Source organism: Hemitrygon akajei, chromosome 13, assembly GCF_048418815.1.
Source record: "Hemitrygon akajei chromosome 13, sHemAka1.3, whole genome shotgun sequence".
NCBI lineage: Eukaryota > Metazoa > Chordata > Chondrichthyes > Myliobatiformes > Dasyatidae > Hemitrygon > Hemitrygon akajei.
Window position 1 is genome coordinate 63487067 of NC_133136.1, and position 23652 is coordinate 63510718.

A 23652-nucleotide genomic window follows, 5' to 3' on the forward strand; every position below is an offset into this window, starting at 1 on the left:
CAGCACAGCACAACATAATAATACTGTTGAAACTAGATACAATAATTCAAAATTATCAAGAATAATGTGTCTACCAATTCCTTCCCCTTCTCACCCAGTTAGAATGGCTAGATCAAGCAGGTACTGCTATTCGCAATTGATTAGATGGCAACAACGGTGATCCAAAACAGGTGCACTTAAATGCAAAGGCCCTTCCTCCCTCTCCCTACAAGCCAAATGTGAAAACAAAGCTCATGAATTCAAGATGGGCCTTAGAATCTTCTGGTGTGAATGGCTTAACTATTACACTACACCTCCTTTAGCAAATACCATATATCAGAAGATAATACAAGTGATCTGATATGCAACTGATCTTGAATAGGTTTCAGACATTCGTGTTACAAATGTTGAAAATGTTCTGTCTTAACTATGAAAAGAGTGGCTACTTACAACTGGCTGAGATGGATAAAAACAACTGTTAATCATTATTTCTTCTAAGATATCTTGATCTGTTGAAAGGGAAACAGTAACAAATTTATTATGATATATTAGCACATCCCATATTAAATCCAGACCAACTCATCACATTTATGAAAACAAATATAAATGTTTATGACTTACAGTACAGTATATTTAGAAATTTAAGTCTTGGAAATACAATTTGAAAAATTTAAAAAACAGATAAACTAGCACATTTTTAGTTTTCTTTTTACAGGTGAAAATCTTATTGCGCATATAACTCCCTCTTTAAAAGTGTCTCTGCATTTAGTAATAAGGAACACCTTTACATCATTTCCATTTGGTAGATCCAATCCAATGGCATATACAATATAGTCGAGATTTGTATGTCACAGATTTTTCTTAAGGATATTTCTGTACTAATTACAAATAATCTTTCAAATATCATACATAATAATACAAATTAATAGAAATATTTGTATATTAATCAGCTGACCACCAAAATTGTTATCCACGATACCTCTGACCACAACTATTTCATTACCTTATTAGACTATTCACACCATTCACACACCAGGAAATGTGCAAACATCTGAAAAGAATTGAATCGCCTGCCCGTTTGATGTTTAATTCATAGGTAAGGAATGTTTCAAACATCAGTCTCTCTTCGCCACAACCCCATCAACCATCCAATCAATATTTACTATAGATATGTTGAACAATACAATCATCCACGAGTTCCAATACAGTTGCTAAGGTGGCTTGATACAGACAATCCAAATAGTTTATTTTTATTAATAGACAATCCAGATAGTTTACCTTCAAAGTTGAAACAAAAAAGGTTGCCTTTTTCTTTATCAGTTGGAAAGACAGACATTTGCAAATATCTTACACAAAATTTCAATATAAACATTGGTTTCGAAGTTAATCTGATCATGATTTTCTCCATTATCTCCAAATATTCAAGAGTAGCCAATAATATTGTCATTATGTACCATTGTAATCATTAAAACAAATAAAGAAGCAGTAAGCTCTTTTCAAATGGTAAGGAGAGAGGAGGGAGATAAAATACTCAATTAATTTTCCAGATTGGAATCGGGAAGTGTAGGTCTTATTCTGGTATGCTTCATGGCTGAACTATTACATATGAAAATTTAAACAAAATAGGTACATATAGAATATTTACTGCTGCTAAATCTACATCAGCATCTAAACAAGAATGAACTGAATAAAGAATGTCTTCCAGTGTAGGAATGCCACAATGTTTAGTCTTCTATAGTCAATTTACAGAACCAAATTCTATGCAGGTTGTAAATATCTTCAAAGATGAAGTCCAGGAGAGCACCAAGTCTAGAACTAGTGTTTTAAACTTAAATAAAACCAATTACAGAAGTATGAAGGCAGACTAACAAAGGCCAACTCACCATATGCCTTCTTAACCACCCTATGGAACTTGCATAGTAATTTTGAGAGATCTCCAGATCTGGACCCCCAAGATTCCTCTGTTCCTCCACACTGCTAAGAATCCTACCACCATTAACCTTGTATACCACCTTCAAGTCTGATCTTCTAAAGTGTATCACTTCACACTTTCCTGGATTGAATTCTATCTGCCACTTCTCTGCCCACTCTACATCCTGTCTATAACCAGTTGTAACCTACTACAACCTTCTACACTATCCACAACACCTCTAACTTTTGGGGCATCTGCAAACTTACTAACCCACCCCTCCACTACCTCATCCAGTCCATTTATAAAAATCACAAAGAGCAGAGGTTCCAGAACAGATCTCTAAGGAACACCAGTAGTCAACAACCTCCATGCAAAACACTTTCTATCCACTACCAACTTCTGCCTTTTCTGGGTAAGCTAATTCAGAATCCATGCAGTCAGACCTACATGGATCCCATGCTTCATGACTTTCTACATAAGCCTATGATGGAGAACTTTGTCAAATGCCTGACTAAAATCCATATACACCACATCCACTGCTCTACCTTTATCAATTATTTCTGTCACCTCCTCAAAAAAAAACTCAAAATTAGGCTCTTGAGGCTCTGCCCCTCATAAAGCCATGCTGACTATCCCTAATCAGAGTATGATTCTCCAAATGCTCATAAATGCTGTCCCTAAGAATCCTCTCCAACAGATTGCCCACTACTGACATAAAGCTCACTGGTCTACAATTCCCAAGATTGTCCCTATTGCTTTTCTCGATTAACAGAATAATATTTGCCACACTCCAGTCTTCTGATATTTCTCCTATGGCCAATTAGGATGCTAAATGCATCGCCAAAGGCGCAGCAATTTTTCTCTTACCCCCAGGGAATGGCTCATCCTGCCCCAGGGGCATCTATCCTAATGTTTTTCAGAAGTTCCAACACTACATCTTTCTTAACCACAGCATGCTCCAACACACTGCCTGTCCTTGTTGACTTCACATTCAAAGCCTCTCTCTTTGGTAAGCACTGAAGCAAAGTATTCATTAAAGACCTCCCCTAATTCCTCCATCTCCAGGCACATGATTCCCCCTTTATCCCTCACTCTAGTCATCCTTTCTCTCCCACCTACTTGTAGAAGCTTTGGGGATTTCTTTAATTTTACTTGCCAAAGCCTTCTCTTGTTGCTTTCTTTCTCTCTCCTCAAAGGGCAGTGGAAAGAAAACTTTTAAATTGTTTACTAAAATTTTATTCTGCAGCAATTGTGGTGAGATGGTTCAGCTATTAAATTGAATAGATTATGGAAAACACCTTTCCTGTCTGGGGCTTTATCAAATCAATATCATCAAAAATATGTATTACCTTTAGAAAGTCAAAATGAAACAAGCATAATCTATACCACTATTATTTAAGAAAAAGAGTGGAAGAAAATATATATTTTTAAAAGGTACTAATTCAGTAGTGCAAGGGTTAAAAGCATGTCTGCAATTAAAATGGAGTTGTCAGTCCCCAGCTGAGCAAGCAGGCTCACCTAGAATACAAGTAATTCATGAGGCCTTGAAACATGTAATTGTAAAATGTGTAGATAGATAGATAGATAGATAGATAGATACTTTATTCATCCCCATGGGGAAATTCAACTTTTTTTTCCAATGTCCCATATACTTGTTGTAGCAAAACTAATTACATACAATACTTAACTCAGTAAAAAATGATATGCATCTAAATCACTATTTCAAAAAGCATTAATAATAGCTTTTAAAAAGTTCTTAAGTCCTGGCGGTTGAATTGTAAAGCCTAATGGCATTGGGGAGTATTGACCTCTTCATCCTGTCTGAGGAGCATTGCATCGATAGTAACCTGTCGCTGAAACTGCTTCTCTGTCTCTGGATGGTGCTATGTAGAGGATGTTCAGAGTTTTCCATAATTGACCGTAGCCTACTCAGCGCCCTTCGCTCAGCTACCGATGTTAAACTCTCCAGTACTTTGCCCACGACAGAGCCCGCCTTCCTTACCAGCTTATTAAGACGTGAGGCGTCCCTCTTCTTAATGCTTCCTCCCCAACACGCCACCACAAAGAAGAGGGCGCTCTCCACAACTGACCTATAGAACATCTTCAGCATCTCACTACAGACATTGAATGATGCCAACCTTCTAAGGAAGTACAGTCGACTCTGCGCCTTCCCGCAAAAGGCATCTGTGTTGGCAGTCCAGTCTAGCTTCTCGTCTAACTGTACTCCCAGATACTTGTAGGTCTTAACCTGCTCCACACATTCTCCATTAATGATCACTGGCTCCATATGAGGCCTAGATCTCCTAAAGTCCACCACCATCTCCTTGGTCTTGGTGATATTGAGACGCAGGTAGTTTGAGTTGCACCATATCACAAAGTCCTGTATCAGTTTCCTATACTCCTCCTCCTGTCCATTCCTGACACACCCCACTAGTGAGTCAAGATAAATTTGTTTAGGCATTAAGTCAATTCAGACCAGTCCTGTGCTGAGTGTAATGAAAGATTTTGTTTCTTAATAAGCTGGTTTCTTAATTTTATTCACAGATCTTGTAAAATGAGGAATAAGTGGACTTTGGAGATTGGGATCTGAAATGGTGATGGGACCTGTCCATTCTCCAACCCAGCCATTGTTCTGTGGAATCCCTGGTGGGGAATACATTGCTTGGTTAATATTTTAGTAATTTTGCTTTGTTAAGAGCTTAATAAATTTCTAGTCTTGTGTTGTTGACGTGTCCTTTCTAGGCATTGATCAGCATTCTCAAAATCTGCTACATCCCATTACAAGGCAATTTTATTCTGCTTGGATTTTATATTGTGACAGGAAAATAAAAGTTTTGACAATTAACCCAGTAACAAAAGAAGAAAATTTGAATACAATAATGAACTACAAACATTTGTAGATGTGGCTGAAAGTATCTACAGTGCAGTGCAGTGGACAGAGGTTAACAGATAAATGGAGTGGGAGGGGGCCAACTAAAATGATTGATCAGATTAACTGTCTGGGGAAGAAACTTTTAATATGTTAATTTTTTGGTTTAATAGCTCTAAAGCACTTTCCAGTGCTCTAAGGAGCTTTTAGAAAGGGCAGTTTGCATGGTGGGTAGTGTCCTCAATGGCAATGTACAAAATAACAACGTCAATGTCCATTATTTAAGGCCCTGTAGCTCCCAACATCGTGGGTTTAATGCTGCATTCAATCTGCAAAGCAGAGAAGTCCAAGAGCAGCAACTAGGTCACAGGGATAAGCAATCACCCATTATGTTTCACTTCTCCAATATTTTTTAATCAGAGTCGCTTAGAAACAGTTGAACATACAAGTTGAGTATGTTTTCAAATCAATGCTTCTGAAAAACACTCATTAAAATTTTAAAAATATTTCTTGCTGAATTTACAGCTGCCTCATTGAAATGAATGGGATTGCACTAAATGTGCCTGGTATAAAGGTGAGACACCAGCGATCAAGTTTACTGAGTTACTTAGATCAATTTGGTGGTTTCATTATGTAAGAAATGATTGTGTAGATAGATACACTGCTAGAATAAGAATTTGTTTAATTTCTTTGTTTTCTCCCTGCTTTTCCCCTGCACAAAATAAAAGTGGCATGGATCATGCCTCAGATTCATGGTGGCTTTCCACATTTAATAGATTTTTTGAGATAATGATTTGAAGTAATTCCAGATAACCTATTCACCTTGAACCACTGCTCTACAATTTCAGGACTGTGTATTTTTATAAATGACATCAAAAATTCCCCTCTCTATTACCTTATCCAGAAGTCCATTTGGCGTATGTTCATTCTCAAAGGAAATCTTCCTGACACCAGTCCTACCTGCTCATAATTTGAAATAGAGATTTGTTTTTCCCATCTGTCTGCCAAAGAATAATGTGTTGGAATTAACTTTTCTATAAAACACAGTAGACTGTATACCAACAAGATCAACTCCACAAAGCTACTTTTTAGAAAAGGTAGGAAAGCCTAAAAGAAGCTCACAATCCAGTCAAGTTACACTACAAAATGGTTCTCCTTGGTCTCCTCCACAACATTTAATATTTTGAATATTTGAATCATTTCATAACAACTAACCACCAACTACACCATGTGTGTACCAAACACACTACACAACTACACTACTAGATGTGGTGACTATAGCTCGTTACATTACAGAACTCAAATAGACATAACTTTTCAACTATTACTGGGGTAACTGAAGTACATTGGTGTGGAAGTCTGCAACGTGCTGACAAGTACAACAAACTACCAGCACAACACATGCACCTTTAAACATAGCGCTGATACACAATTATCTTGCTATTTTCCAAGAACAATGCTTGGAAAACATTTCATCAATCACAAATTCATAAACTCAAAGAGGATGTTTGTATTGAAATTTCTTCAATGAATTTCAATGTACACTATAACATAAATGCTGTGCTATCAGTGCAAATAGATTTTTTTAAAATTGAGAACATGCAACAAAATATTGTTGATGTAAAATTTTAGTAGCAAATGTTTATTAAAAAATCTTGGAAAAAGGTAACGTGTTAGAAACCAAAAGGGATTTTGGGATTTATAAACAAAGGCTGAGAAGTTCCTTTACAACTATAGTATCACTCTCTCAACCTGACTACCACACTAAGAATGGTGTGAAAACACCTAGAGAGAGATTTACTATAATGATTCATTAATAAGGGATTCTAACTTTAAGATTACACTGGAAGAGTTAAGAGTTGTGCTCCTCAAAAAAAAGTACTGTCACTGATATACTAACTGGGCCCATAATACACGCATTCTTATGACTCAAGCATTCTTTTCTATTCTACTTGTGCACAAGGCAAACAGCATGGGTCCTTGCCATCCACAATGTTCTGAAGTCTGAACAGGAAACTACTATTTTCATGCAGAATTGGCATTTCAGTTAGATACTGATCATTGTAAATTGTATGTTTGAATTCCTTACACGCAAGATTAATCGCCATTCACAAAAGAAGTGTTGTGAATGCAACACTTTGCATTGCATTGTTGTGAATGCAATCGAAACTTCAGACAGCCAATGATATTTTGAAATTAGTAGACAGTAGAGCCTTAATTTTCACATCCTTCCATTGTACTTATCTTGTCTCCAGCACCACCTATTGTGTAAAGGTACAATATGTTTTAGGTAAGGCAAGGTTAGCCTGGGGCAGTTGTAGTCAAGCGGGCCCTTGAAATGAGACCACCGGAGACACCTCTGCTTATGACAGATGAAATAGGCTGGTTTGATTGCAACAGTGTGTATTCAAGCTAGACGAGTGAGGCCTCTGTAGTGAGACTTCTCCTCAACACAATTTCTGCACTCCTTCCTCTTTGTCCTGTAGAGGACAACAGGAATCATGCTGAGTTTCAATAATGCAGAGCCTCCGAAACTCCACGACAGTTTCATCAGGGCCACAGTGCAGATTGCCAGCGTTTCAGCAGTAAATGACATTGATGGCCTGACTTGTACCACATAGTGTTACACTATGTGTTAGTAGCCAGCTTCTCCAGTAGTGCTGAGGCTATGTTAATGCTTTCATGAGCCAGTCTGTCAGGTTTCCAGTACCGGAATACTACAATCTACAAACAGTCTGTCTCCATAGTCTTTCCATGGCAGGGCCACACAGTACGATGTAGAGAAAGAGTAGGCAGCTGGTAAATCTCTATAGTACTTCATAGGCCAGACATCGGCAGCCACTCCATGGCTTTGATTCGGGCCAAAGATCCCCTTTTAGAAGGAGTACCCCTGGCAGCCGGTGATAGGCCACATACCCAGTCAGTACTGCTAATGGGATTTGGAGTGTCACCAGTAGTATAGACATTTTACGTACTGTTACCCAAGTCTAGTCCCATCCCTTGTTGGTTACAGTAACATACTTCACTCCTACCCCTATAAAGCAGCTTTGGATCAGTAAGGTTATGCTATCGTTTTAAGTAGGTTGATACTATCCCTCAAAACAGTTGTATTGGCAAGCGTCATTCCTATGGGCAGTGCAATCCTGTGTTCCCTTTAGTGTTCTAATTTTGTTATCAAGGTAAAACATGGAATCAAACTCACTATGATCCAGCTGTATAAATGCATTGGTAACCCACCTTCAAATGTACAAGTCTATAACCAGAGGTTCCTGACCTGGGGTCCATGGACCCCTTACTTAAAGCTATCAGTCCATCACATAAAAAAGGTTGGGACCTCCTGGTATGGATGCTCTCTAGAGCACACCCAACAACCTGACCAGTTAGTATGCAACACATATTCATAACTCTTAGGCAGAAAATGGATGTCCAGATTACCAAAAACATATATTGCATATTGGTTACTTAAGGTGGGAAAATAGTCCATCAGTCCTTATCGAGGTTCTCTGGTCTGGTGGCACTACTACTTGAATGTGCACGGAGTGTACCTACGTCAGCTTTCCATGGACCTTTGAAGTGCTATATGCGGTCAGCAACATTTGGAATGGACTCCAGACAGTTTTTTCCCCAACGGTAGGTTCAGATCAGTGCCCAGTTGCCCAAATGGTAGGTCTGACACTCTGCAGCCAGCATGATCTTCTGGGTTTGAAGTACCCATTGATGGAAATCTTTAAGAGTTTGTGTTAGTGCTATAGAATATTGCAACCTGCTTTCACTCATAGTATGGATATCCACCTTTTTAATTAAAAAGGGAGGCGTGACTAGCAAATGCATGAGACGTCACAAAACTATCTCAAGTGGAGATAGGTCTGTTATGCAGTTTGGAGTGCAGCACATTGTCACGAGGGCCAATGGAAGCACCTCTGGCCCCTTTAGCTCCGTCTTCTTGTGCAATTTAGTTAAACTGCATTTCAGGGCCCGAGTCTGTCTTACAGCTGCCCCATAAAATTGATTGTGGCAAGGGCAGGTGAAATTATACTTACATTGTGAGACTTTTGTGAAGACCATTATCCTTTGGGATTTTCTTGGTATCCCAAGATACAAGATGCAGCCAGTGACTAATAGTAATATTTTGCAGACAGCTCACAAAACTACTTCTACTTCTTTTAAGTATGCTTCTTCTGAACTATGATCGATTGTAACCTGTAAATTCCATTTTGATCATGTATTTTTTGCGATCTGACACTTTTGCTATCTCAGGGAATTCGACAAGATTAAGAGCGGAGTGAGCGGCCATCGTTTCCTAAGTTCAGAATGCAAACCCATGGTTGGGTCCATTATTCCTCACTGATTAAAGCGTCCAGCAAGATTGAAATCAATGAGGACAAGAGCAGAAAATGAGCAGGTGTTCAGCACCGTCTGCCTACATTTGACGAGTCTCCCTCTCGCTGCTGCCAGAGGAAGGTGCAGGTTTGATTGCCTCAGCGTGGCTTGTGGCTATGGGCATCTTTTTCAGAGGACTCTGCAGTTTGATGCTTAACATTCTCAGTGCCAACACGTTCTGCGGTGTGGATGCGCTTTTGGAGAACTCTGCGGTTTGTGTTCACACGCTTCTGGTTACTCTTTATTTTTGTTATTTGCTTGATTTGATTGAGCCACTTTGGCACAGAATTGGCTCTACAGCCGAGGCCTACAATCATCAATGTAGCACGAAACTGAACCAACTTGGTGACCATCACTCCTGGATCGTTTCGGGGACACCGTGGTTTGATGTTTAATATTCTGCTCACTTTTTGCTGTTTGTGCAGTTTGTTCTTTTTTTGATGACAAAGCAGTAACAGCTGTATAATCACAACCCATACATTTAGGTAACTGCATTAAGTCCATTTGTAGGTACACAAATAACCTCCTGGGGAAGGGCTCAGTGGTGGCAGATACCGGTAGTGTCTTCCAGGATTGTGTGTCTGGCAAATCATGCAGTTGCTGCTACTTTTCTTACTATGGTCAAGACCCTCTCATTATTGATTATACCCATCATCCTTTATAGTTTTGCACCTAATATGCTTCAGTCCATAAAGTCCTTTCAGCCTTTGACACATCATGCTGTAATTGTACTTACTCTTCAAAAGGATTTGGAAAGTATTTGCAGCCTGATCACAGTGGAGTGCTATGTGGCTATGTCGATCTGCCTCCCTACCAGAGGCATTTAGGTTTGGACCCAGGGAATAACTGTCAAACACAATTTACTTAAAAGCACATATTGTTTACTAACAAGCTTGAGTCTCAGTTGGCAACACAGTCTCTGCTCATAGAGCTTGAGAAAATCTGCAGCCAAGTGAGCCCAGAATATTGTTTGGAGCTACTGATATACATTATTAACACATACATGTTCTGATAAGAGGTACACAGTGTAGTCCTCATGCAATAAACACTTGTTTGTTCATACATTATTCTCACAGCATGACTTGTCAAGCCGCCAATAAGTCAGTTAGGTTTTAGCTCTTAATTCTGCATATTATTCCTCATTCCCTCCTTTTGTCATTTCATGACAACTAGGATTATCAATGTCAGGGTTGTTGTACATCTTAATTTTCATATTTGTGCAAGAAGGGTGGATAGTAACCCTTGGGATAAGCTGACAGGCCTCCTTGTCATTGTAGTCTCCATCCTCATTATTTGCACCTCGGTCTCTCTGAGGACCCCTTTCTTCTAGAGGGACTCTTTGTATAAATATGGGTGTAGAGTAAAAGCACTGGCTGACAAGGGGCCATAAACATTGGAAAAGTGCACGAACAATGAGTATTCCTGCAATGATAATAGCGTAATGTCGCACTATACCGCTCCATCCTGCCAAGATGCCACTAAAGGACCACAATCCTCCTTTTGAGCTAAAGCCATGTAAGTCAGCCACGAATTTCCAGATTTTATTTACCTCCTTTTGATGTGAAGGGAGAGAGAGGTAATGTTCTCTTATTCCTCTGGGATGTAGGTGCAGCACTCTTGTCCTATAGCAGCACACACGCCTCCTTTTTCAGACAAAACTCAAGGGCCATTCAGTTCTGTAAAACAGTCTGTCATAGTGCCATCATTTCAGCTGTGATGGCCCTCACCTGATCCTGGACGCCATCCATCTCCTCCAAAACTGCGGCCAGGCTGATGATTTCCCTTGAATTATAGGCCGCCCCACAGAAGAGGAAAGCTGTCATCCAGAAGCGCCCCAGTTATGAGATTCCTTGCTTTTGCCGTAGGAGGGAAGGGTGCAGGTCCAGGGTTTTCAGCATTCGCATGTGGGGTACAAGGTAAGCCAGGAAGCAGCATCCCATCCAATTTCTGCTCCCTTTTTGGGTGTCCCATTGGCTAGCTGTCGCTCCTGGGAGCCACAAGTAGGCCCTTTCCCCATAAACCCGCAGTGGTTCAGCCGTTGATTAAATGGCACAGGTGCTATTGTCCAGAAAGCAAGTCCCCTTACCTTTGAAATTACAGTAGCCCATAGTATTTGCTGGTTGGTCAGATCTGACAACAGTGGAGGGCCATGATGTCTGACCTCCTCATCAGATGTCTTTTTCCAGAAGGGGAAAAATGGACCAACCATCAAAGCAGTGGCACCCAGTCTCCAATCACATCACTAGTGCAATTTTGGGCCTCACTAGTCCGAGTGTCATTAGAAAAGGCCCAGACTGACCGTTATTCACTGCTGTTTAGTGGAATTGCTATTAATGCAACCTCCAACTTCCCATGGGGAGGAATCGCTGCACACACCCAGCAGGCAGATGCGTTAGTTTCCCTAATGTAACTATAGCAAAGCGACAGGAAGGCATTTGGCTTGGTTACTACAAGTGCTTAAGATTACAAGTATAGTCAGTGATAGTTTAGTCATGAGTGCACACATTTGACATGTCCTAGATATGTTCATTTCAGAAGTCCTTGGAGTTTGACTGCTGTCAGAGTGGTCAGTAACACTCGGTAGGGTCCTTTCCAGTGAGGCTCAAACTTCTTTCTAAGATGGTTCTTTACGAGAACAAAGTCTCCTGGGAGAACTCGATGCTCATTTTCCAGTTCCTCTCCTTCCCAGTGGGCCTCCTTCACCTGCGAAAGCAAAGACCTGGAGAGATTTGGTTAGTGCCAGGATATACCCTATAATTTAACATTTGATTCAGGTCCATCTCAGATAATTTTGGGGCCAGCAAGGCAGCCTTCCAGGGGGCTCTTAACGGTCTGCCATATACTATTTCAGCTGCCGACAGACCATGTTTGGTCTGATATGAGTTCTCATCTGGAACAAGACTATCGGTAGCACTTTGAGCCAATTCTGACCGGTTTCTTGTCTTAATTTAGCCAATTTGTTTATCAGCGTCCCATTAGTCCTTTCAATCAGGGCGATGGCCTGCAGGGGTAATGGAATGTCTGTTTAACACCCGGAGCCTGGCATAGTTGGGTATTAATCTCACCCACAAAATGCAGGCCTTTGTCAGATACAACCTGCTTTGGTACCCTGAATTTGGGAATGACTTCTTCCAACAAAATATGCAGCTTTATTATCTGTGGTGGGATATGCTTCAATCCATTTACTAAAACATCAAGAATTACAAGATAATAGTGCACGTGTGGTAATTCGATAAAATCAAGTTGTAGTTGGCAGAAAGGGTATCTTGGCAATGGGATATATCCCTTTGGGCATGGGGTGCCTATTCCTGGATTATGTTCTTGGCATATCAGACATCATCTAGCAACATTCTCTGCTATTTTCTCCAGGTTCGGGATCCACCACGATTCCAAACATTGCCTTACCATCCCCTCCTTACCAAGGTGAGTATTGGTATGTACAAAATCTACAATATAGCCCGGTATAGTTTCAGGTACGCAGACCTGAGGGGCGGGAGTAAGCCAGAGGTCCTCGGTCGGCGAGTAAAAACATCCAGCCAATTCCCAGGTGGCTTTCTCTCTTTCAGAGGCATCTCTCTGTAAAACACACACATCCTCAATTCCAGGCATACCGGTTGATTCAGAAACAGGGGGATTCAGATCTTCCCCAGCAATTCGTCATTTGGGGAACAATCAGTGCTCCGGTAAGGGCAGCTTGTTTCGCAGCTGAGTCAGCTCTGTTGTTTCCACAGTCAGTCTCAGTAGTACCTTTCGTGTGTGCAGAGCATTTAATAATGGCCATTGTGAAGGAAGGCAAAGATGGCAGACAAAAGGTTGTCAATGTAAATTTTATTAGTGATGGGCATTCCAGAGGAGGTGACATAAGCCCTAGCTTTCCAAAGTTGTCCGAAGTCATGAGTGACTCCAAAGGCATATCTAGAGTCTGTAAAAATATTTTCTGATTTCCCAGTGGCTAGGATGCATGCTCTACTGAGTCAAAGAATTCAGCTTGCTGTGCCGAATGAAGAGTAAGAAAGGAAGCGGACTCCACAGTTTCTATGTTGGAAACAACTGCATAGCCTGCACGGCACTGGCCTTCAGTGTCTATAAAGGAGCTTCCATCTACATAGAAGATCAACTCCGGGTTAGCGAGGGGGACGTCAGTCGTGGCAGGTCGGAATTCTGCCAATTGGTAATTTATTGTTACACAATCATGGGGTGGTGAATCTAGACGCTCAGGTGGGCATTCTGAAAAGGTGGCTGGGTTCACAGTAGAACAGGGGAAAAAATGGGGAAGGGGGTTCTGTAGGGGAAGGGCCTCATATCTAGTGTGGCGGAAGTTGACAAGGCCCAGGAATTTTGCATCTGAGTCAGCGTAGTGTATTAAGAATGGGGGTTAATTAGCACAGGTCAAGGGCTGAATCTGGTACCTTCTGGTCTATTAAGATATGTACTACATTGGTGCCACAATTGATAACAAAACCCTTTAAAAAAAACAAATAAATCTTTTTTTCTGACAAACTTAACACACTAATTTTTTTAAAGTATAATGTAGTGTCCTTATATTGTTCAGAATTGGACAAAATCAAAAATTAACCTTTCCTCATAAGGAAAGAAAACAAATATTAGAATAGAGAAGATTGCTCTAGTAACCCTCTGAAAATGTTATGTACTAAAATTTTAATGAACTTTTTTTCCCCTTTAGATGCCTCTGTGGTTTGCTTTAAAATGAACTAAACACTTCTTTTTGACAAGGCCACAGATTGTTAATACAGCTACAATGATAAATAATGAACGTCTTTATCTGATTTACTGCTTTCCTAGAAATACTTTGTCTTTGTGAACTACTAACCAATTTAAAATGGCTTTCTGAAGGTTAAGTGGATTCTGACCAATTAATATTGTTGACTTTAACCCTGTCCGCCACCTTGCTGGGCCGGGCTTGATGGAGGAGAGCACAGTACAGTCAGCCCTCCATATCCGCGGATTCAACCAACCGCGGATCGAAAATATTAGAAAAAAAAATTCCAGGAAGTTCCAAAAAGCGAAACTTGAATTTGCCACACGCCAAGCACTACGCTGAATCCAAGCGAATGAAGTGATGTGTAGGCATACCCTGCTGTAGCCTCCCGTCATTTCACAGATCCTCACTCTCTCTCCAGCACTCGTTGTTTGAGCATTGTTCGCCTCGCGTCTCACTCGTTCGCTACTTGTGTCATTTTATAAGTAATCTAGAGATGATTTAAAGTACACGGGAGGATGTGCAATATAAGGTGTCCAATATATTTTCAGTCATCCGCGGTTCGGTTTGCCCAGTCGCGATTAACTGGTCGTAGTTGCCATGTGGTGAATCATGTCTGATCAGTAGGGGTAAGGGCAGCCGTAGCCAGAGGGAACAAATCTCCAGAGTTAGCAGAATAAATAGTCAGGACACTTCTTAACTAATACAGAACCCTCAGGAGTCGACCTTTTTGTCAGAGTTCGGAAGAGGTCCAGGGTTTATGGACTTGCATAGTAGGTGCTTGTCCCGCCACTCCAGCTTGTCGGTTAGGAATGGTCCTCATGGGCAATTGATACTGAGTCAGTATCAGTCCTGGTAAAACCAATGGCCCATGTTCAGGGTCCAGTCTGACTGCATGTGCGGGCAGAAATGGGTATTGGGGTTCCCAACCATTCTGGAGGAACTACATTGGTCGGTGGTGATGCAATGACTGTTGAGTTGGCGACTGAGGCACCAGGGCGAGAACCATATATGGGGTGGGGAACCTGACTAACAGGCGCCCACACAGCTGTGGATAGTACGGCAGGATTATTAGGTCATCTTACCCATTCCCAATCATCATCAGTATCGTTTGGTGAAATCGGTCAGTATGACTGAATAGAGGCGGGGTGCCCCAGAATTATTTTTATTTTCCATTTCCCTTTTCCCTTTATTCATTCTTCCATGGCCAGTATGTTTTATCCCTGATACAATTTCTTTCCCCGTCCCCTTATCCCATTCTTCACAAATCCCTCCCAACTCTTGCCAACTCCTAGGGTTGCCTCTTTTACTATGTATGTCTATACTTATTCGCTTAGCATTATCAGTCAAACAATTTAATTTATGTCTGGCTTCTTTTATTTCTGCCTCTTGTCGTCATAGGCCAATCAGGCGACCATACTCTTTCCCTGTCTTCCCTTTCCATATTAAATTTAAATCAAATGTACCTCTGCAGGCCAACTGTCTTTTCCCAAATGTTTAGACAATTGGGATGACATTTGTCTCAGCTTCTTTCCATTCTCTGAATATTGTCTATTATTTTCTGTAACCTACACCCTCCCCCCTTTGTCTGAGTGTATTCCGGGGGACTTGCACCGCCCATCTTGAATTTACTATTCCGAGGGACTTGAAACGTCCGTCTTGAATTTACTATTCCGGGAGACTCAACCACCTGTCTTGAATTTACTATTCCGAGGGACTCCAAATGTCCGTCTTGAATTTACTATTCCGAGGGACTTGCACCGCCCATCTTGAATTTACTATTCCGAGGGACTTGAAACGTCCGTCTTGAATTTACTATTCCGAGGGACTCCAAACGTCCGTCTTGAATTTACTATTCCGAGGGACTCGAAACGTCCGTCTTGAATTTACTATTCCGGGGAACTCAAACCACCCACCTTGAATTTACAATTCCGGGGAACTCGAACCGACCGTCTTGAATTTACTATTCCGGGGAACTCAAACCACCCACCTTGAATTTACAATTCCGGGGAACTTGAACCGACCGTCTTGAATTTACTATTCCGGGGAACTCAAACCACCCACCTTGAATTTACAATTCCGGGGAACTCGAACCGACCGTCTTGAATTTACTATTCCGGGGAACTCAAACCGACCGTCTTGAATTTACTATTCCAGGGAACTCAAACCGACCGTCTTGAATTTACTATTTCAGGAGACTCAACCACCTGTCTTGAATTTACCAATCCGGGGAACTCGAACCGACTGTCTTGAATTTACAATTCCGGGGAACTCGAACCGACCGTCTTGAATTTACTATTCCGGGGAACTCGAACCACCCACCTTGAATTTACCAATCCGGGGAACTCGAACCGACCGTCTTGAATTTACTATTCCGGGGAACTCGAACCACCCACCTTGAATTTACCAATCCGGGGAACTCGAACCGACCGTCTTGAATTTACTATTCCGGGGAACTCGAACCACCCACCTTGAATTTACCAATCCGGGGAACTCAAACCGACCGTCTTGAATTTACTATTCCGGGGAACTCAAACCGACCGTCTTGAATTTACCAATCCGGGGAACTCGAACCGACTGTCTTGAATTTACAATTCCGGGGAACTCGAACCGACCGTCTTGAATTTACTATTCCGGGGAACTCGAACCACCCACCTTGAATTTACCAATCCGGGGAACTCGAACCGACCGTCTTGAATTTACTATTCCGGGGAACTCGAACCACCCACCTTGAATTTACCAATCCGGGGAACTCAAACCGACCGTCTTGAATTTACTATTCCGGGGAACTCAAACCGACCGTCTTGAATTTACTATTCCGGGGAACTCAAACCACCCACCTTGAATTTACTATTCCGGGGAACTCAAACCGACCGTCTTGAATTTACTATTCCAGGAGACTCAACCACCTGTCTTGAATTTACCAATCCGGGGAACTCGAACCGACTGTCTTGAATTTACTATTCCGGGGAACTCAAACTGCCCGTTTTGTATTTACTATTCCGGGAGACTCAACCACCTGTCTTGAATTTACCAATCCGGGGGACTCAAACCACCCGTCTTGAATTTACTATTCCGTGGAACTCAAACCACCCGTCTTGTATTTACTATTCCGTGGAACTTAAACCACCCATCTTGTATTTACTATTCCGGGGGACTCGAACCACCCGTCTTGAATTTACTATTCCGGGGAACTCAAACCACCCTCCTTGAATTTACTATTCCGTGGAACTCAAACCACCCGTCTTGTATTTACTATTCCGTGGAACTCAAACCACCCATCTTGTATTTACTATTCCGGGGGACTCAAACTGCCCGTCTTGTATTTACTATTCCGGGGGACTCAAACTGCCCGTCTTGAATTTACTATTCCGGGGGACTCAAACCACCCGTCTTGAATTTAGTATTCCGGGGAACTCAAACCACCCACCTTGAATTTACAATTCCGGGGAACTCGAACCGACCGTCTTGAATTTACTATTCCGGGGAACTCGAACCACCCACCTTGAATTTACCAATCCGGGGAACTCGAACCGACCGTCTTGAATTTACTATTCCGGGGAACTCAAACCGACCGTCTTGAATTTACTATTCCAGGAGACTCAACCACCTGTCTTGAATTTACCAATCCGGGGAACTCGATCCGACTGTCTTGAATTTACTATTCCGGGGAACTCAAACTGCCCGTTTTGTATTTACTATTCCGGGGGACCCGAACTGCCCGTCTTGAATTTACTATTCCGGGAGACTCAACCACCCACCTTGAATTTACTATTCCGGGAGAGTCAACCACCTATCTTGAATTTACTATTCCGGGGGACTCAAACCACCCGTCTTGAATTTACTATTCCGGGGAACTCAAACCACCCATCTTGTATTTACTATTCTGGGGGACCCGAACTGCCCGTCTTGAATTTACTAAGCCTTTGGGTCCCATCAGTGGATTTTCCACGCCAAAATGAGGGAACGAACAGAGTCATAAAAGAGCAGAGACAAAACAATGTTAAAGCTTACCTTGTGGGCCCATTCCTCTCTGATTCACCCCAATGGTCTGTTCGTTCACTTATTCAATATTGGCGAGGGGTCTACCCTGCTTGCTGTGCCTAGATGTCAAACTGCCTACCTACCAAAAGGTCTTTTGGTTCAGACCCAGGGAATAACTGTCAAACACAATTTACTTGAAAGTACATACTGTTATTAGCAAGCTTGTGCCTCAGTTGGCAACACAATGTCTCTGTTCACCGAGCTTGAGAAAATCTGCAGCAAAGTGAGCCCAGAATACTGTTTGGAGCTGCTGATATATATTGTTATCATATACATATTTTGATAAGGGGTACACAGTGTAGTCCTCATGCAATAAACACCTCTTTGTTCATACATTATTCTCACAGCACGACTTGTCAAGCTGCCAATAAATCAGTCAGGTTTTAGCTGTTTTAATTCTGCATATAATTCCTCAACTATAAGGATCTACTGTCGCTACCATGGCAAAGGAGTCATCTTGTTTATTCCATCTAGTTATTTCATTGTTCCCGTTAGTATGAATCTCATAGTTTGTAACAGTTTACAGCAAGTAATTTAAAAGCAGAAGAGATTCATAGTTAGCTCACCGTGTTTTATCAAAGTTCAGAAGTAAGAAACTCACGTAGTTTCCATTACTGTCCATTTACACGTGACTCTCCTAAGGTAACGAGATTCACTGCACTGGCTGCAGGCTTTTGTTGAGGCAACGAAGGTCAGCTGCTTGAGCAGAGCAGGAAGGAAGGTAGTTGTGTCATCTTCACAGTTATATGACATGCACATGCCACATATCCACTTGGGAACAAATTATTCAAAGTAAACTGTGTGGACTACAGTGCGGGTGGGTGGCAGTGAAACATAGAAAACCTACAGCACAATACAGGCCCTTCGGCCCACAAAGCTGTGCCGAACATGTCCTTACCTGAGAAATTACCTAGGGTTACCCATAGCCCTCTATTTTTCTGAGCTCCATATACCTGTCCAGGAGTCTCTTAAAAGACCCTATCGTCTCTGCCTCCACCACAGTCGCCAGCAGCCCATTCCACACACTCACCACTCTCTGCATAAAAACTTACCTCTGACATCTCCTCTGTACCTACTTCCAAGCACCTTAAAACTGTATCCTCTCGTGATAGCCATTTCAGCCCTGGGAAAAAGCCTCTGACTATCCACAAGATCAATGCCTCTCATCAGCTTATACACCTCTATCAGGTCACCTCTCATCCTCCGTCACTCCAAAGAAAAAAGGCCGCGTTCTCTCAACCTATTCTCATAAGGTATGCTCCCCAATCCAGGTAGCACCCTTGTAAATCTCCTCTGCACACTTTTTATGGTTTCCACATCCTTCCTATAGTGAAGCGAAGGAGGTCTCAGGATACTTGGAGGCACGTGAGGAAACCATGCTACTATGGCCTATTTTACCAACAGAAAATCTTGTCTGACAAATCTGTTGGAAATCTCTGAACTAACAAGCAGAATAGACAATGGAGGATCAGTTCATGTTGTCTACTTGGGTTTTTTAAGACTTTTGACAAGGGTCACAGGTGAGGCTGCTTAACAAGCTAAGAGCTCATGGTATATGGTGGAAGCAGAAACTCTTACCAAAGCTGCCTTGGCCCAAGGGCATCTTCAAGCCCAGTGGTCAGACTATCCGTTAACAAGAATACACCCTTGTGGACATCCACATGTTTACCCCTACCATGCCCACTGGTCCATTTACATCTTTCTTGGATCCAAGAACTGTAAAACCCACACAGTTAGAATAGTTAGGCTACGCATAGCTCAAATACCATCTATAAATTTGCTGACGATACAACCATTGTTGGTAGAATCTCAGGTGGTGACGAGAGGGTGTACAGGAATGAGATATGCCAACTAGTGGAATGGTACCACAGCAACAACCTGGCACTCACCGTCAGTAAAACAAGAGCTGATTATGGACTTCAATAATGGTAAGTCAAAGGAAAACATACCAATCCTCAGAGGGATCAGAAGTGGAGAGAGTGAGCAGCTTCAAGTTCCTGGGTGACCAAGATCTTTGAGGATCTAACCTGGTCCCAGCATATCAATGTACTTATAAAGACGGCAAGACAGCAGCTATACTTTATTAGGAGTTTGAAGAGATTTGGCTTGTCAACAAATACACTCAAAAACTTCTATAGTTGTACTGTGGAGAACATTCTGACAGGCTGAATCATTGTCTGGTATGGCTACTAGCCTACAAAGTACCCAGGACATCTTTAGGGAGTGGTGTCTCAGAAAGGTAGCATCCATTATTAAGGACCTCCAGCACCCAGGATATGCCCTTTTCTCACTGTTACCATCAGGTAGGAGGTACAGAAGCCTGAAGGCACACACTCAGCGATTCAGGAACAGCTTCTTCCCCTCTGCCATCTGATTCCTAAATGGACTTTGAAGCTTTGAACACTACCTCACTATTTAAAAAATATACAGTATTTCTGTTTTTGCATGTTTTTTTTAAATCTATTCAATATGCGTAACTGATTCAGTTGTATACTATTATGTTTTATCTTATTTATTTCTTTTCTCTCTGCTAGATTATGTATTGCATTGAACTGCTGCTGCTATATTAACAAATTTCATGTCACATGCTGGTGATGATAAACCTGATTGTGATTCTGAACAACTACACCGTTCAAAACAAAAATTGCCAGTCACAAATGGGTCATATGAGGCATATGTATAAAAGTAGTAATGTTCAAACCTGAGATTTGCAGTGAAATTTTAAGCAGAAATTAATCTGGTAACAATTAGCCAAAATTTGGTCACTGTCAATTTCATTAAGTATAAACAAAGCTATAAATTAAAATACCATATGAATTGTATAGGACAGCTATTATAATACCTTTTAAATAATGTACAAAATTGCCCAGAGGCTACAGTGAAGCAGCTGGGTAGTCACACAGGTATTGTCCCTATTCCTCTTAACAGCTTGAATCCTTTAATGTTATTGCTTTTGGCAATATTGTAAAATCCTCACAATTTTACTTAATTCACATCTCACACAAGTAATAATATGTTTTTCCTTTAACCTACTGTAGGTTGCAACTTATTTACCCTATCATTTATTAAGACAGGCATCCATGTTTGTAGAGTTAATCTGGATACTTTTGAAACATTTACACATGCATCCTACATATTCATTAACATCATTGTCTCCTGTCCAAAAATTTTTTTGTTCCAATCTACAGTGCAGAGGAAAACATTTTCTTAGGGCTCCTGCTAAATCAATTCAAGATACATTTAAATCAACACTTTGTTCATCCCCTCTGCACTCCTCTGCCTCCCATAGTGCTGTTGGGAACCGCTGCCTGAGGCAGGGAACCGACTGATGCCAGCTACACTGAGTACTCAAGAGCTGTCATTTGGGCTTTCACACTTTCATAGTTAGTTCACCGTGTTTTATCAGAGTTCAGAAGAAGTGAGAAGCTCACGGAGTTTCCATAATTGTCCACTGGCACGTACTACTCCTATGGCATAATGAGATTCACTGCACCGGCTGCAAGGATGCAAGTCATTCACGCTTTGTCAAAGTCGTGCCTGGGGAAGGCAGGGGTACAGCATCTAGACTCAGTCCCTTGTTCAGGATTTAGGAATGATGGGCTTCCAGGGCTGAATTCCTTTCTCCTTTATTACAAAGCCAAGGGCAACCTGTGCAACCTCCAAATAACTATCATTGCTGATAGCAAAACAAAATAACTGGGCCCAGAACACATGTACTCTTACAACTCAAGCATTTTTATTTTACTTATGCAGAAGGAGAACAGTATGGGCCCGTCACCCACACAATTCTGAAGTCTGAACAGAAAGATTTTTTAAAAATACAGAAATTACTTACCAGTTACTGATATTGATCATTGTAAATTGGATATGTTTGAATTCCTTACTCGCAAGATCAATCACCATTCACAACAGAGGTATGAAAAAAATCAAAAGTTCCAGCGGACAGCCAAAGATATTTTGAAGTTATAAAGGCAACAGAGCCTTAGTTGTTGGGTATGTTCTTCCATTATTCTTATTGTCTAACTCTGGCACATCTATTGTATAAAGGGACGCTATATTTTCTGGAAAAGTCTCACTAGTCTGGCTTTAAGTGCACACTTCCACAGTCAACCCAGCCTATCTCTTCTGCAGTAAGGCCATAGACCACAAGATACAGGAACAAACTTAGGCCACTGACCCATCAAGTCTGCTCCACCATTTCATCATGTCTGATCCATTTCCCTCTCAGTCCCAATCTCCTGCCTTCCTGTATCCTTTCATACCCTGATTAATCAAAAATTTATCAACCACTATCTTAAATATACCCAATGAGCTGGCCTCCACAGCCACCTGTGGTAACGAATTCCACAGATTCGCCACTATCTGGCTAAAGAAATTCCTTCTCATCTCCATTCTAAATGAATGTCCCTCTATTCTGAGGCTTGTCTTCTAGTCTTATAAACTCTCTCACCACAGGAAATATCCTCTCCACAGGCCCTTCAACATTCAATGAAATCCCCCTTCATTCTTCAGAATTCCAGTGAGTACAGGCCTAGATCCATTAAACTCTCCTCATATAAGCCTTTCAATCCTAGAATCATTTTCGTCAACTTCCTTTGAGCCTTCTCCAGTTTCAGCACACAAGAATCCAAAACTGATCACATTACTCCAAGTGAGGCCCCACTAGTGCTTTATAAAGTCTGAACATTACATCCTTCCTTTTATATTTTAGACCTCTCAAGATGAATGCTAACATTGCATTTGCCTTCCTCACCACCAATTCAACCTGCAAGTAAATCTTTAAGGAATCCTACACAAGGACTCGCAAGTCTCTTTCTACTTCAAATTTTTGAATTTTCTCTCCATTTAAAAAATAGTCTATGCTTTTATTTCTTCTACCAAAGTGCATGAGCACACACTTCCTGACACTGTATTCTATCTGCCACTTCTTTGCCCATTCTCCTAATCTGTCTGAACCCTTCTGTAGCCTTTCTGTTTCCTCAACACTACCTATCTTTGTATTGTCTACAAACTTGGCCATAAAGCTATTAATTCCATCATCCAAATCATTGAGAAATAACATAAAAAACAGTCCTAATACAGACACCTGAAGAACACCACTAGTCACCTGCAGCCAACAAGAAAAGGCTCCCTTTATTCCCACTCTTTGCCTCCTGACAATCAGCCAATGCTCTATCCACACTAATATCTTTAATACCATGGTCTCTTAGCAGCCTCATGAGAGGTACCATGTCAAAAGGCCTTCTGAATATCCAAGTACAGAACATCCACCAATTCTCCTTTGTCTATTCTGCTTGTTATTTCTTCAAAGAATTCCTACAGATTTGTCAGGCAAGATATTCCCTTAAGGAAAGTAAGCAGAGGTGTCCCCAGCAGTCTCACTTTGTAGGTCTTGCTTGACTACAATTGCTCCAAGCTGTCTTTGCCTTACCACAACTTCCACGGAAGGCTGAGAATAAAGAGTTGTTAAATGTTACAAGCTCACTCAGGGTTAAGATGAAGCAGGAAAAAGCTGATCCCAATAGCAAATGAAGCAGATTTTGGCTATTTGTGGCAAAATACAGAAGACACTCAGGCAGTACAGATAGTGGCATTCATGCTATAAAATGTTACTTCCAACTGGGAAATTAACTACTATAGTTATTCATTGGAATTAGAATTAATGGCTTCCCCACTATCTTTGTCTTAAACATTACTATTGATCAGAAATTTAGTTGGTCTAGCCAAATACGAATTCATTGAATGCCC

The 23652-nt window shown here is 41.3% G+C and overlaps 1 protein-coding gene across 2 annotated transcripts in view; it reads right to left on the bottom strand.

Moving 5' to 3' along the window:
* LOC140737938 (putative methyltransferase NSUN7) overlaps positions 1-23652 on the bottom strand; it is a 94654-nt gene that overhangs the window by 63908 nt on the left and 7094 nt on the right. Inside the window, exon 4 of one of the 2 annotated variants that reach the window (XM_073064783.1) lies at positions 430-488. The exons of the other annotated variant lie outside the window; for it this stretch is intronic. Within the exon in view, the coding sequence (XP_072920884.1) occupies positions 430-488 (59 nt within the window). The remainder of the gene's footprint in view (positions 1-429; positions 489-23652) is intronic. 2 annotated transcript variants of the gene reach the window in all.